The 15,044-nt window shown below is 33.9% G+C and overlaps 1 protein-coding gene across 4 annotated transcripts in view; it reads left to right on the plus strand.

The window, feature by feature from the left end:
• Positions 1-200: 200 nt before the first annotated feature.
• LOC149547623 (uncharacterized) overlaps positions 201-15,044 on the plus strand; it is a 67,743-nt gene continuing 52,899 nt past the window's right edge. For 2 of the 4 annotated variants that reach the window (XM_089791731.1, XM_089791734.1), the window contains exon 1: positions 223-666. In XM_089791731.1, the coding sequence (XP_089647857.1) occupies positions 395-666 (272 nt within the window). In that variant the 5' untranslated portion in view covers positions 223-394. Of the gene's footprint in view, positions 667-15,044 lie in introns of all 4 variants that reach the window. The other 2 variants (XM_089791732.1, XM_089791733.1) reach the window with 2 other exon arrangements.

Below are 15,044 nucleotides of genomic sequence, written 5' to 3' on the forward strand. Positions count from 1 at the left end.
CTGATGTGGCATCATAACAGGTGACGTGGACTTGAAACCTTAGTTATAAGTAGGTGACTCGCCAAGTAAGCTACTGTAAAAAATTAAGAGCAATTTGAAATTTTTACGTAAGATTTTGATAAGCGTGAAGTTAGGGTGTTCAACTACTGGATCCTCTCCCCTATTCTTAATTTTCCATTCTCATTCAAATTTTCTATTCTAATTCTCAATTCCTACGCTTGCAACCAAACGGGCCCTTAGATCCTTAATTTGTCAGCCTTTTTCATCTTTTCTCAATTCCCTCCTTCAGTCTCGCGCTAATTTAAATTGCTCGCTCCGTACTGCATGCGAGGCAAGTTTTCGGACGCTGGACATTTTTTAACCCGGGCTGGACCTATCTGTTCTTTATTCATCCATGGAATCTTCTTTGTCTTCCAGCTACGCCTCACCAGAAGAAGGGGAAAAAAGGGAAGATAAGAGAAAAAGGGAAGAAAATAACGATAATGCAGGGGATGACGGAAGAAAAGAAGAGGAAGTAGAAACAGAAGAGAGAAGAAAAAAATATCAGGAGGGACTGAAAAAAGAAGGGAATGAAAATGACCACCGACAGCAGTTGTTTGCCCACAACAATGAAGAAATTAAGCAGCAGCAAGAGAACAGAGTTGAAGGAGCTCAACTCATACAGCCGTGAGATTGCAAATCCATTATCTTTCTTTACTTTAGTACATCAGCATTATATGTGTATATGCCATATCCAGCCAATGCTCTGCTTTTTCCGTTTTTTCCCAACATCCATATACATTTACATGTTTATTCTGTTTTGTTTTATATGATTTGCGCCCTTTATTGATTACTTGATCCTATTGTATGCTTGGTTTAAGTTCTTATATCTTTTTAGGGTTAACTAAATGGAACATCTGAAACCCATTCCGGGACCGAGTAGAAGCTGACAATTCTTTCATCTTGGATTAATTACCTGACAGCTATTAGCATGAATTCATTCGATTGGTAATTGGTTTAATGTTTTGATAAGAGTTTTGAGTCAAGAATAGCATATAAGAAGGTACATTCTTAAGCAACTTTGTCAACGGAAAACAGGCTGGTAGAGCCTTAGGAAGAGTAGGGTGTAATTGGGTAAGTTTAATCTTGATAAGAATTGTGAAGGTAACCAGGAAGATATTATATATTCGAAAAGTTCTTAATAAGAGTTGCGAGACAATGGTGACATATAAATCATATCTCCATTGGAAAACATGTTAAGAGGTGAAAATCAAACTTATGCAACAACGAAATGTGATCTAATTCTTTTTATCGGAGAATGCCATAGTTATCAGGGGTTTGAGATGTAAATACTAGGCAAGAGCTGTTGACTGGAAACCTTTGTAGTGGGCTAGGATAGACAGCATGGTCGGGAGCCTCTTCACTGAAATTTTGAAGTGGGCGAGCTACTCCACTGAAAATTTCAAGATGGATGAGAATGGAGATCTAATGCAGTTTAACAGTCAAGGACCAAAGGAAGAGTGGTTGACCCTGGCATGTTACAGAAATCAGATGAAAATTAAAAAAAAAAAAAAAAAAACTAGATTAAGATAATTGTTATTGAGTATCTTATTTGAAAACTAGCAGATGGTCATCAATAAATATCACTGTTAATGATCATATGACAGCTGTTGAATTGAAGCACAGTACAGGAATAGTTGATGCCCTTCATTAGAAACATCATCATAATTATAATATTATTATAAAACTCAATCAAAACATAAGAAACAACATCCTTCTGTTGACCCTGACTCTTCCAGACACATACCTTCAGCGACCAAACACTAATAATTTATTTCACTAACATCACTCCTCTTCGAAGTACAGGACAATTACTCCCAGTTTATATTTGACTCTATTTTATTCTTCGTCCTTTTGCCAGACGTGAGCATGTCATTTTAGAGGAGATGATTCCAGAAATAGTAATTGGTTGGTATCCACGCTAGCCAACTGAATCAATGAAGGAAAAATGCTAATGAATTTTTTTTTTTTGTGGAAGTCCAACACCAGTACTATTTCTCATAGTATCTAACTTCCTTGGGTGATATACATAAATAATCTGAAATGTAGTTTTTGTTAATTGTATTGTTGTAAGTGAATTCTGCTTGTGCTAGGACTATTCCCATCTGTTCACAATTTTTGTTTACCCATCTGTTTGTGGGTGATAGGCTGAATTGAAATTTATTAGTATCTAACTTCTTCGACAATGTTCTTCAATAATGATTGATAAACCTAGTATCACGACCTGAAACTATACTTTTTGGTAGACCATGAAGCTTCACTATTTTCTCGAAGAATAAATTGGCGATACAAGAAGCATTATTTGTTTTTTTTGTAGTGAATAAAGTGAGGCATTTAAAATATTGATCAACTACAGTAAATATAGAATCATTGCTTGTTTGTGTTCTTGGTAATAGGCAAAATTTGGTACAATCTGGTATTTTGTCTCCTTCCTTTGGCAACGTAGCAAACTCAACATTGTTGAACCAAATGTTGTGGGTCCCTGCTCATTCTAGGCTAATAATAGTTTTCTTTTATTTGTGCCAGGTTGTTGTCTACACCAAAATGACCAGCCAGGTCCCCTATATGCTTTTCTCTTATTAATTATCTAGGCCCTTGTGTTATGCACAAACATTTTGCCTTCCAAATGCAATCCCGCTTGGATAAAGTAATCAAATCATGAAGTTCTATCTTGTTCTATTGGGATTTTACATGCAACCTAGGCCTCTTTGAAATCCGCATCTGATTCATATAGTTCTTTGATTGCTTCAAATCCGCGACCTCGATTTTCATTTCAATTAGCAAAAGATTTCTTCTACTTAAAACATCGGCTACTTGATTAGTCTTCCCACTCTTATGTTTTCAGACAAGCAAATAACTCTGCTAGAATTCTACCCAATTCACATCTTTGATTGTGCTCATGTTGGCTATTAATTTATTACAGTGCATGATGGTCATTGTATAAAACAGATCACTTGGGATGCAATTAACGTCACCATTTCTTTAATGCTTGAATACTAGCATACAGTTCTTCATACTAAAATTAATATTTCCTTTTGGCTTCATTTAATTTTTTGTTGAAATAGACAATGAATCTTTCTTCTTGACTTATCACCCCTCCAATGGCTGTTCCACTTGCATCCCATTCTACCCAAAATACTCTGTTAATCAGGTAAGACTAATATAATGTATTGTAGTGCATGATGATCTGTGTATAAAAGAGATTACTTGTGAATCAATCAATGTCACCATTTCTTTAGTGCTCGGATAGTAGCATATAATTTTCATAATAAAATGAATATTTCCTTTTGGCTTTATTTAACTATTTTGTTGAAATAGACAGCAAGTCCTCCTTCTTGGCTCAGAAACTCTCCACTGGCTGTTCCACTTGCATCACATTCTACTTGAAATACTCTGTTAAGTCAGGTAAGGTTAATATAAGTTGATCTGTTACCTTATCCTTGAGAAGTTGAAAACTCTTTTTTGCTGCTGTCGTCCATTGAAAATCGGTTATGTTTCCTTTCATTGTTTCTGTTATTGGACCACAAATACCATTGAAATTTCTAATAAACTTCCCATAGAAGCTAGCTAAACCATGAAAGCTCCTTGCTTCAAAAGTGCTTTTAGCTGATGGCCGCTCTACAAAGCTTGAATATACCAATTTCTTCAAGTTATTCAATAATTTTTCTTCTTTTAGCATTTGTAACCTTATTAATAATTTTTCTTCTTTTAGCATTTATAACCTTATTACAAATTTTGCATATGATCCATAGTTTTTCTATAATTCAATATATCAAGATAAATGTCACAAACTTATCAATATATGGCTGTTAGTCAACCTCATAAATGTATTTGGTGCATTGGATAGCCCAAATGGCATGACCAAACACTTGGACAATCCATCTTTGGCCTTGGATGCTATTTTCCTAAGTTACTGATTTGAGTTCGGTTCTAAGTTTAGGTTCAAAGAATCGGTCTGCTGGTATGGCAAAATTTTGGAAATGGGTTTGGGTTCTTTTGTACAAAAACATGTAAAAATTATATATACACATATTTATTAAGTCTTGAAGCACACGTCAAAATTAGAATATTACATAGTATCATAAAATCATATGATTTAAACAACAAAAATGCCATAGAGTTTAAAACTTGCAATCATAGCATCAGGAATTGTGATCATATCATCATATATATCTTAAGTTGTTGATTCGGGTTTGGGGATGGATTTAGGTTCTGGGTTCGGGCAAATTTTTTCCCATTTGGGTTCATGGTTGGGTTCGTGAGAGAGAGAGAGAGAGAGAGAGAGAGAGAGAGAGAGAGAGAGAGAGAGAGAGAGAGAGAGAGAGAGTAATGAGAATCGTGGCGATTCATGTGATTTGGCGATTCAATTCAAGCCAAATGATTTTTTGTGAATCGGGGAATCGAATCAGCGATAAAGGGTTTATGAAATAAGTTACTAAATTTTCAGGATTTTTTAAGTTTGCGGATTCGTGGCTGATTCAATTCCGATTCATGGTCAATTCCCATCTGAAATAGATTCCCATTACTTTGATACACACACACACATTAAATACTCGCTCATCAATCTATGTTCATGATTGTAAATAAAATCATACATTGAATTACTAAATTGCAAAATGAAATTTTAAAACAAAGACTAGTTCACCAGATAATAAAGTTTGAAACATAATGATAAATGACAAATGTTTAATAGTTTATCAACGATCAACAATCATAGTATGAAATGCCCTTCGAAGGTCAAATGGGTCATCAAAAAATGAGGGATCAATGACTTCATCCCCGACTACAACTATATCTAGATCCTCATTGTTGGAATCCAAATCGGTTCTACTAGCCCCAAATGCTGCTATATCCTCCTCCTCTACCTCAACATCTAGTAAGGTAATTATAGTTAGATATTGGATGGTCATATCCAAGTCACTAGATTCGGGTAATACATCCCACAACTTCTCTGGCCCCTTTTTGTATTTTGGATCCTTGTGTGACAGGAGTCACAAGTTGTTGTGAATATATACCAAGTCCTCTGCTTTCTTGGAAACCAACCGGTTACGCTTCATTGAGTGGATAAAAGAGTATGTACTCTAGTTATGCTAAACAACAAAAGAGCTCGCAGCTTAGAGAGACAACCAACAAAATTTAAAAAAATTAGAAATTGTAAATTGTAATGCAATAGGAATTTAATTTTGCTAATTCTAGAAACTAAGCGGTTAGAAAAAAAGGAAAAAAAAAACTTAAAAACTTACTTGTGACAGGATCTTAATGGCAAGAGGTTAGAGGTACATATAATGTTTTCTATGTAAGTATCACAATCCAATGGCATCCATTCTACTTTGGTCATTGATTGCATTAGGGTCTGCATGTTTTCCTGAGACAAACTCTGCAAACTTACTCCTAACATTCGATGCCACCTTAGGAGTGCTAAAGAGCCTGCTCAACGGCTTCTTGTACGCACCAACAACCTTAGGATCTTTGATGGTGATACTCTACCAAGAATAGCATCTCACTACTATAATACTTGGGAGAAAGTGCATATGCCAGGATGTGTAAAGGTGTAGTCATCTTTTTCTAGAGATGTAGAACAATTACCTCCACCTTTTGTACAAGGTGTTCTCAGAATCCTGCTCTCCTATGAATGACTTGGGATGTCAAATGATGTTCATATAAGTTACCTTGATGTAGTGTCAATTAAAATTAAAAATCAAAATCTCTCAATAAACAAGGATAAAGTATTGTTCAATTGTAAAAAATCTAAACTTACGATTTTCACTCTCTTTAGCATGGAGTCCTTGGCATCATATATGCCCCCCAAACAAGGCTCATTAGTATCGGCAAACCAAAGCATAGACATGATGGACTTGGTGAATTCTAATACATAATCCACCCTACCCCACCAATCATCATCCAAGATCATTGCCTTTACCTTTTGAGCCCTTGTTGTATTGGATTGCTTCCATATACTCCATTGCTTCCATACACTCCATTGGTTGCTAATGAGCATTTGGGACAATGCATCTTTCACCCTTACAAGTCGTCTAAGGACGATTGTGTGTGAAGTAAACCTTGTTTCAGTAACCTATTACCATGTTAATTGTAAGTTAATATAAAGTTTTTGCAAATTTTGTTCTAAAACTCAGACTTCTATAATATCCTTTTGGATTGTTGAAGATGATCTTCGTAATGTTCTGAAGGTAGGAGTTATCACCTTTAACTCTGATCTGAATTTGTTTTATATCTGCAATAAATTCATATAGGTATTATTGCTTGAGGGAGCAGACTTACGTTTATCGTGTGTCCTCAAACTACAATAACACCTACCCTTTATATCAAGAACAAAGGGCATGTCCCTTAAAGGGACATGACCCTCTCTAGGTTGGCCCAAACGCCACTTGTAGAAATCGATGCCTTAAGGAAATAATACAATGTTTAACCAACATAACAATTTGTTATAGTTAGTACAAGATATAATTTCTGCCAAGGATCGCCGCCCATTCTAATGCCAAGTCTAGTGTATATATATGCTTTCTATGATATAATGGGAAAAAATTAAAGTGCGGTCTGCACTTCTCAGACCAGTATGAATATCATGGTTAATATTTAACTTTCTTTCTTAACTTGATAATCATACTGAGAGAGAACATATCTAGCATCATCAATTACGATGAATAAGCATAGATTGATACTCTATATCTATTTGAATCTTTTGAGAAAAATGATATTATGTAACATATGATACTGAGTCATATAACCATCTTGTGATATGACATATCACTTTATACTAGTGATATTAGTATTGCATGTAATGCAATACATAGGATAAAATTTGAAGAATGATTAAGTTCTTCAATCCAGGTTGTGATTCATAAGAATTGGCACTCCTATATCACAACTTGAGTTTGAGTTAAGATCTACTAGAACACAGGATAAAGTTTGAAGAATAAATTCTTCCTTTATCCAAGTTGTGATACATAGACATGGAAATGCTTATGTCACAAATGATCTTGAACTCACTTAGATCTAATAGTAGTTCTATACTGTTCAGTACATTATTTGAGGGATCGTCATCTCTCATAATGTCTTTAATACAAGTATTCATTACCTTAGAGATCCTCACCTCTTAAATAATGAATATAGATGGTGGAGCCCACAACAGTCAATAGCTTGACAAATAATTTAAAGAATACAAATGAATTACAATTCAACCACACCAATTCTTTTCCTAAAGTGATCTATCTTCATTCTAGAGAGAGGATTGGTGAAAATGTCTGCTGTTTGATCTGCAGTGCAAATGTATTCTAATTTTACAGTATTCCTGTCTACCATATCTCTTACATAATGGTAAGGAATTTCGATATACTTGGACCTGTCATGAAAAATTGGAATCACTGAAAGCTTGATGGAACTTTGATTATCGCAATGAAGAATCGTAGGATTCATGGCTTGACCAAATAATCCCACAAATAACTTCCTCAACCAAACTACTTCTCGAGAGGCCATTGCGGCTGCAATGTATTCGGCTTCTGTGGAGCTTTGTCCTACTGAAGCTTGTTTTTTGCATATCCAAGATATCATTGTTGATTTTAAACTGAAACAACATCCTGAAGTACTTTTTTTGTCTTTAACACTTCCACCCGAATTTGAGTCAGTGAACTCAAGATTAAGAGTGCCTTGTAAGTATCTCATAATGTGTTTTACTGCAACTAGGTGAATCTCCTTTGGCTCACACATAAACTAACTTAAGGCATTAACAACATAGCAAATATCAGATCTTGTATTTACCAAGTACATAAGGGACCCAATCATCTGTCTGTAGAGAGTAGAATCTATGGAAGGTGATTCTGCTGCTGCTTTTTTAAGTTTATGTAGATTAGTCTCCGTTGGAGAAGATATAGACTTGCAATTCCACATTCCAAATCTCTTCAAAATATCTAATGTATACTTCCCTTGATTAAGTATAATACTGTCCGAATTTTGCCGTACTTCCAGTCCTAGGAAGTAATGGAGGAGTCCCAAGTCTTTCATCTCAAATTCTCTAATTAGATCTTTCTTGCATTGATCTATGAGATGATCATCACCTGTTATTAGTAAATCATCAACATACAGTATTAGAATTACCATATCATCTTTATCTCGTTTATAATATAAATTTGGATCGACTTCATTTTTGAAGAATTAATGTAGGTACGCTCTGATACCACTTGATGAAGTATGGCTCTGATACCACTAATGTAGGTACGCTCTGATACCACTTGATGAAGTACAGCTCTGATACCACTTGATGAAGGTACTACTCTGATACCACTGACGAAGGGCCACACCACCCTTACCAACTCATGACAAAGAATGCAACAAGATCTCTCAAGATCTAATCCAAACCCAAGCTAGCCCAGATCCACACTCTGGTAGAAACCTCTGAGATCTCAACTTGTGCTCGCAAGCCGCCAAGCAACCTCCTTGTTTCTAAACCGCAGTCACTAGCTCTTCTCACAAACCTAATCCAAGATCCAAGTGTAAACTGCCTCACATTTGGCGCTCTGTCTACACACTCACAACTCCATCACAATCCTGCTGTAAACTGCCTCACATTCGGCGCTCTATTCACAGACTCAGGAAAACTCACTCTTCACTTCCTTCTTCTCTTTCACACCTTGAAGCCTTCCAAGCTTTCCAAGCTTCACCTTCCACAACTTCTACTTCTCACGCTTTTACTCCTCGAGCTTTTACTCCTCGAACTTCTACTCCTCGAGCTTCTACTTCTCAAGCTTCTCCTTGAGCTTCTACTCCTCAAGCTTCCCCTTGAGCTTCTCCTTGAGCTTGATTTAGAAATGCTCATATGCCTTGCTTAAATAGGCACTTACCACCCCATGCATGACTTATCCACAACCTTCTAGAATTCCTCCACAACCTTCTACAACTTCCATAACCTTCTACAATATCCACAACTTTCTACAATATTCATAACTTTCTAGAATTCTACCCACACCTCGATAAATGGAATGACAACCATTTTAATTTTATTTTTTCTATTATACCACCTATGCACCTCGAAAATAGAAATTTCTCCTTTTCTCCTTTCTTTTCTCCTTTTTCCCCTTTTTATTATTTCTCCTCTAATTTTCATCACTTTTCTCTCTCCTTCAGAATTTTTTTTTTTTTTTGTCCAATTTTTTTTTTTTTTCAATAATTTTTCCATGCACGATGCTCCTGCATCAAGAATCTTAAGCCGGTGAAATACTTATCAATTCTTTCATACCAAGCCCTTGGAGCCTGCTTAAGCCCATAAAGAACTTTCTTGAGCCTGCAAACAAAAACATTAGGATCATGAGTTTCAAATCCTTCAGGTTGCTCCAAATATACTTCTTCTGTAATCTTTTCATTTAGGAATGTTGTTTTTACATCTATCTGATGTACTTTCCACCCCTTCAATGTTGTTGTAACGCCCCGCCAAGGGCTCCAAAAGAAATAACCTAAAGTTTTACTAAGTTTACCAAACATTTTTTTTTGAATAAGAAGAATATCATACACATCAAACATAAAGTAGCGGAAGCAACAACATACAATCATCTATAAGCATACATAACAGGTTACATTCCTTAAGGATCCCATGATGTTGAATCACATTTAAATTTAATTATCATTAAGTCCATCAAATACCACATCCATATGAAAGAATAATTAAAAAGTCCAATGTCCATTATAGTATACATTTATTCCGAATGCCACTTGGCAATAAAATTCGGAATGCTCAATCATCCACTGTACATGTCACAGGGTATGAAAGGCTAATAGAATATACATTTATACAAATAGAATTACATCATCCTCCTCAAATCCATGATACAAAGTACAATACCATAAATGAAACCATCCATCATAAAAGATATAAACATCCATCATAAGATATAACCACCATCATAATGATACAAAGATAGAATGAAAGGATATGCAAACAAGGAAAATCCAACTACGATAGCAATGGACGGATCTCAATGGTAAGAGTAAAAAGCACTACCACCCGACTACGTGGAACCTAAATGGCCCACTCCCACCGCGCTGAGAAGATAGTCTCAAGTCCCAAACAACATATCAATCCAAACATAAAAAATACTCTCTAAGTTCAGGAAACCCTAAAAGTAATCTAACTCAAAGGTTCCAAGATAAGTCGACATCTATGCCTAGAGGCACATAGGACATGTAGGAAACCTACTATGTAAGCAGGCAAGTGTCATCACACGAATCACGCTAGAGTTACCCTGGCAGTCTCTGAGGACCCCAACTCCCTAGTGATCCCTATGTGGCCACTAGTATCCTCTCGTACTGACAAGGCATACTACGGATGCAAGGTCGCAACCAAGCGTTCTCTCTACTGCAATCGTAGTTTGCACTAGCACTTGAGGTATGGGCAAGAACATATAAAGACTCTTATTAAGTTCATTTTATTCCCATTTAGTGTAGTTTTCACTTATTAAACAACTTACAATGGGTTACCTTGGCAGCCACTTAGGGCCCTGGCCCCCATTGCAAGCCACTTTCCGACATTACATATAGATAACCTACCCTATGTTCATAAAAATTATAAATCAAAGAATCATATAAAAATCACCTCAATCCTATACAAGTGACTAGAAGGCATCAAAGGCTAATCACAATAACACATCAGTTCTCTACGAGCAACTAGAAAGCATCTCAAAAATACTGATCGAAGACTTAGAATGGTAAAGTCAAATAGGTCATACATTCACCTTAGTGTCACACAAGAACACTGGAAAGCAATAACAATCAATAGATCAACACACATCATAGAGCATAACAGACACATTACCATGGTTGGGTATCAACGATTGAAATCAAATCATCATAACCTCACAAACATAGAACTCTCAAGCCTTTGGTAACATCCTAAGACTGGTCAAAGCTAGGTCAACTTAAACCCAAAACATAGAAAACATACAGATAACAAAGTGTAGGTATCAAAGTTTGGTTTGATTTTAAAACATATTGTTGAGTTAAATGTAAGGTTTCAGTTTCCAGTTTAATATATGTTTCAAGTGAATAAGTTTCGTAGTTCACCCTTACGAATTAACCCATTCTTATGTTCGAATAGAATACAAAATTACCCTTATTTGATTTTAAATCAATTTCCTAAAAATAATCCAAGGGTAATTATTTATTTAAATTATTAAAATAATACTTATTGATTTTCAAATAAAATAATTTATGATTTTATTAAAATCAACATTATAATAATTAAATAAATTTAGAACTTAATTGAACGCCTTTCATTATTAATTAATCTTAATTAAATTACACTTATAATTAAATTAATTAATAATTATATAAAATAAATATATAAACATCCATAAATAATTTAAATATTAATAAAATTATTAACAAAATTATTAATAAATAATAAGTCAAATTAATAAATATTAATAAAAATTATTAATAAACTTATTAATAAATAATAATTTAAATTGATGAGGCAAGAGCCTACAACACAGTGGTAAATTGTGAGCCTCTTATTGAAGAGGTCTTAGGTTCGGATCTACTCACTCTTAATAAATAATAATAATAATTAATCACAACACATGATAATAAATCTTGGCTTCGGCCTCTTACTGATCCAAAAAAAATAAAAATAAAAATTGATGATATTAATAAAGTTATTAATAAACTTAATAATAATAATGATTTAAATTAATTAAAATCACCATTTAATAAAATTTATAAATAAAATTTTAAAAAATAACTAACGTAACCTTGTGTTTAAGGTCTGCACGGCCGGTAGGGAGGCTGCCACAGTAGGGTACTACTGCCGCGGCAGTACTTGCTGCGACGCGGGGTGGGAGAAGGCAAGAAAGTGGGGTGGGGGGTTGGTGGCCCCCGCCCACCCCATTATTAATTTTTATTTATATATTTTTTTAAAATTTTATTTCGTTTAAAATTTTAATAAAACAATAATCCCCTCCCCAATAAAAATTTTCAATAGATATTTTTAATAAATTTTCTTATCGATACTCTGGTAGGAAAAGCACAATGAACCATTCAAATTTTTAATTTAAAAATTCTATATTATTTCAAAACCCTTTCCTGTTTATTCTTCACTTTTAAAATTTACTAAACGAGGCTTTTAATGATGTTTGAACTCTACGCATACAGAAGAAGATCGATTCGAGGAATCAAAAGATATAGAACAAAGGATAGAAAGATTCATACACATGAAACTTGGAAAATAGATTCCACAAACACGATGTAGATAGGAATACCAAGTTACATAATTCATTCAATGATCAAAACACAAGATCGTACTTGAGCTTGATGCTAATACACAAACCTCCAGAAGATTTGTGAGAGAAATTTCTTCTCTCAAAACCTTTTCTCTTTCGAAAATTCTCCTTCCAATTTGCCATTCCTTCCCAAAAACTTCCGGTTCTTGAAAATGGACCCTCAATTGGTGATAAGGAGTTCTCTCTTAAAATCGGGGCACTAATTGTGCGTTCACCCTAGAGGACTCCTTGCTCACCAGACTTTAACTCTTGTTATCTTTTCTTTATCTTTTGCTTGCACGTTTATTGAATTATAAAATAACTTCATTTAATTTTCACTTGACTTCTCTTTTCAATTAATTTATTAAATTTTAATCTCATGCGCACGTTATGCAATTTTTAAACTCCCAATAAATTAATTTTTTTTTCACTTTTTACTTAATTTGTTATATTTTAATCTCATGCATACTTTATGAAATTTTAAAACTCTTAATAAATTAATATCTTTTCATGCTTTAATTTATTTTCGAAATGTTAATTGATAAAATATTTATTAACTTGAATAATAATATTATTTAGCATTTATTTAAAAATGAATTCTAAATATATTATTAGATTAAATAAATATTATCACGTTCTAAAATTATTCTTATAATTTTCATCTTTAAATTTAATTCTTTTTATTTAATTAATCTTCCAATTAATTAAATATAATTAAATATTAAAATACCATAATAATTTTTCATTAAATTAAATCATTTAATTTGACTTAATTAATAGAAAAATCACCAAGTACTCATAAAACAAAATACGAAAACCCATCATAGAAAAAACACATACAAGATCAAACTAAAGGGTTATAATCACGGATTAACGTCATTCGATGCATTCAGAGGGTAAACAACTTGGATAATTGTCTTAATTTTCTAGGACAAATGGGTTGAGGGTTTAGGATTTGGACTTAAGAATTTATCTCCCCTCTCTTACCATTGAGATAATGTGATAGGGTACGCTCATCCTGACAATTCAGGGAAGTTGATACCCGGTACTTGGGTTTAGGATTTGGACTTAAGAATTTATCTCCCCTCTCTTACCATTGAGATAATGTGATAGGGTACGCTCATCCTGACAATTCAGGGAAGTTGATACCCGGTACTTGCAATTTGCATAAAATTCACGCATGTACAAACACAATATTTTAAACTAAACAGACAATGGTAGGAAGTGGTGCATCGTGTAGATTTCGACTAGCAGGTGACTACGACTCCCTTCCTTAACCACATCAGAAACGCTATACATAAATAAAACATACATGCACACCATACACATGTAGTATGGGGTAAGTATCTATAAGAAAACACATGTGATAATCCATCTAACTAATTGTCATTAATAACTGAAAACACTGTAATAATCATCATGCATACATGAAGTATAGAGTACCAAGTAATTTCATCATAAATCAACTGAATCTGAAACAATATCAGATAATCTCAAAACAATACTATTAATCATCAAGCATAAAACTGGCCTAAAAGAGTTCGAAAACAATAACAAAATGTAAACTAGGGGTAGGCACTACAGTTGCAATGGCTAGGACTGCTCTTATAGAGGTGTATCTGGCAACAGGAGCAAAAGTTTCTTCATAATAAATCCCTTCTTTCTGAGAGAATTATTTGGCTACAATCTGGCTTTATATTTTCAATGCTACCATCAACAACATGCTTTATTTTAAATATCCACTTGGAATAAACAATAGATTTTTCTTTAGGTGTAGGAACAATTTCCCAAACATCATTTTTCATAATAGATTGATATTCTTCTGTCATAGCTTCTTTCCATGTTGTATGCTTAATAGCATCTAAAGTATTGGTTGGTTTTGATTTAGATAAATCATTCATGTTTGCTGTATAACTAGAAAATCTTTTGGGTTTTTTTCTTTCTTTGATTGTTTCAGAAGGTGCAACAAAGTCTTGTGCTTCCTCGATTGTTTTAATGGCCCAAAGTGCTCTTTTCTTTGAATTTTGAGTTTCTCCAAGATTAAGGTTTTGAATTTCATCTTCAATTTCTTTCATGTTGTCCCTCTGAGACTCAGACTTAGTATTTCTTTCAGAACTAGGTAAAGGAGAGGGTTTTTTAGAACTTAGGGCTCTTTTGAATGCTAGATCTTCTTCAAAAATTACATCCCTATTAAGTTCAATATTTTTCTATCTAGGTATAAAAATCCTATATGCTTTAGATGTTTCACTATACCCTACAAAAATACCTTTCCTCCCAGAGGGTTCTAACTTAGTTTTCTTTGCTTTTGGAACATGGGTATATACAAGGCACCCAAAAATTCTAAGATGACTTATATTGGGTTTAACCTTAGTAAAGACTTCTTTAGGAAGAGTTATCTCTAAGGTTGGAGTGAGGGCTTCTGTTTTGAATATAAACAACAATACAAGAGGCTTTTGCCCAAAGATAATATTCTAGATTTTGATTAAATATAATAGCTCTAATAGCTTTTATAATTGTTTTATTATTTCTTTTTGCTACCCCATTTTGTTTTGGGTTATAAGGAACGATATACTCCCTCTTAATTCCAATTTCTTTACAAAATCTTTTAAACAAATTTGAGGTGTATTCCCCTCCATTATCAGTTCTAAGAGTTTTAATTTTATGTCCTGATAAGTTCTCAGTTAATGTTTTTAATTCTTTAAATCTCTTTAGGATTTCTTCTAATTCTTTGTATTTTAAGAA

The sequence above is a fragment of the Cupressus sempervirens genome, chromosome 7 (genome assembly GCF_028749045.1).
Source record: "Cupressus sempervirens isolate cs-2001-9-10 chromosome 7, ASM2874904v1, whole genome shotgun sequence".
Lineage (NCBI taxonomy): Eukaryota > Viridiplantae > Streptophyta > Pinopsida > Cupressales > Cupressaceae > Cupressus > Cupressus sempervirens.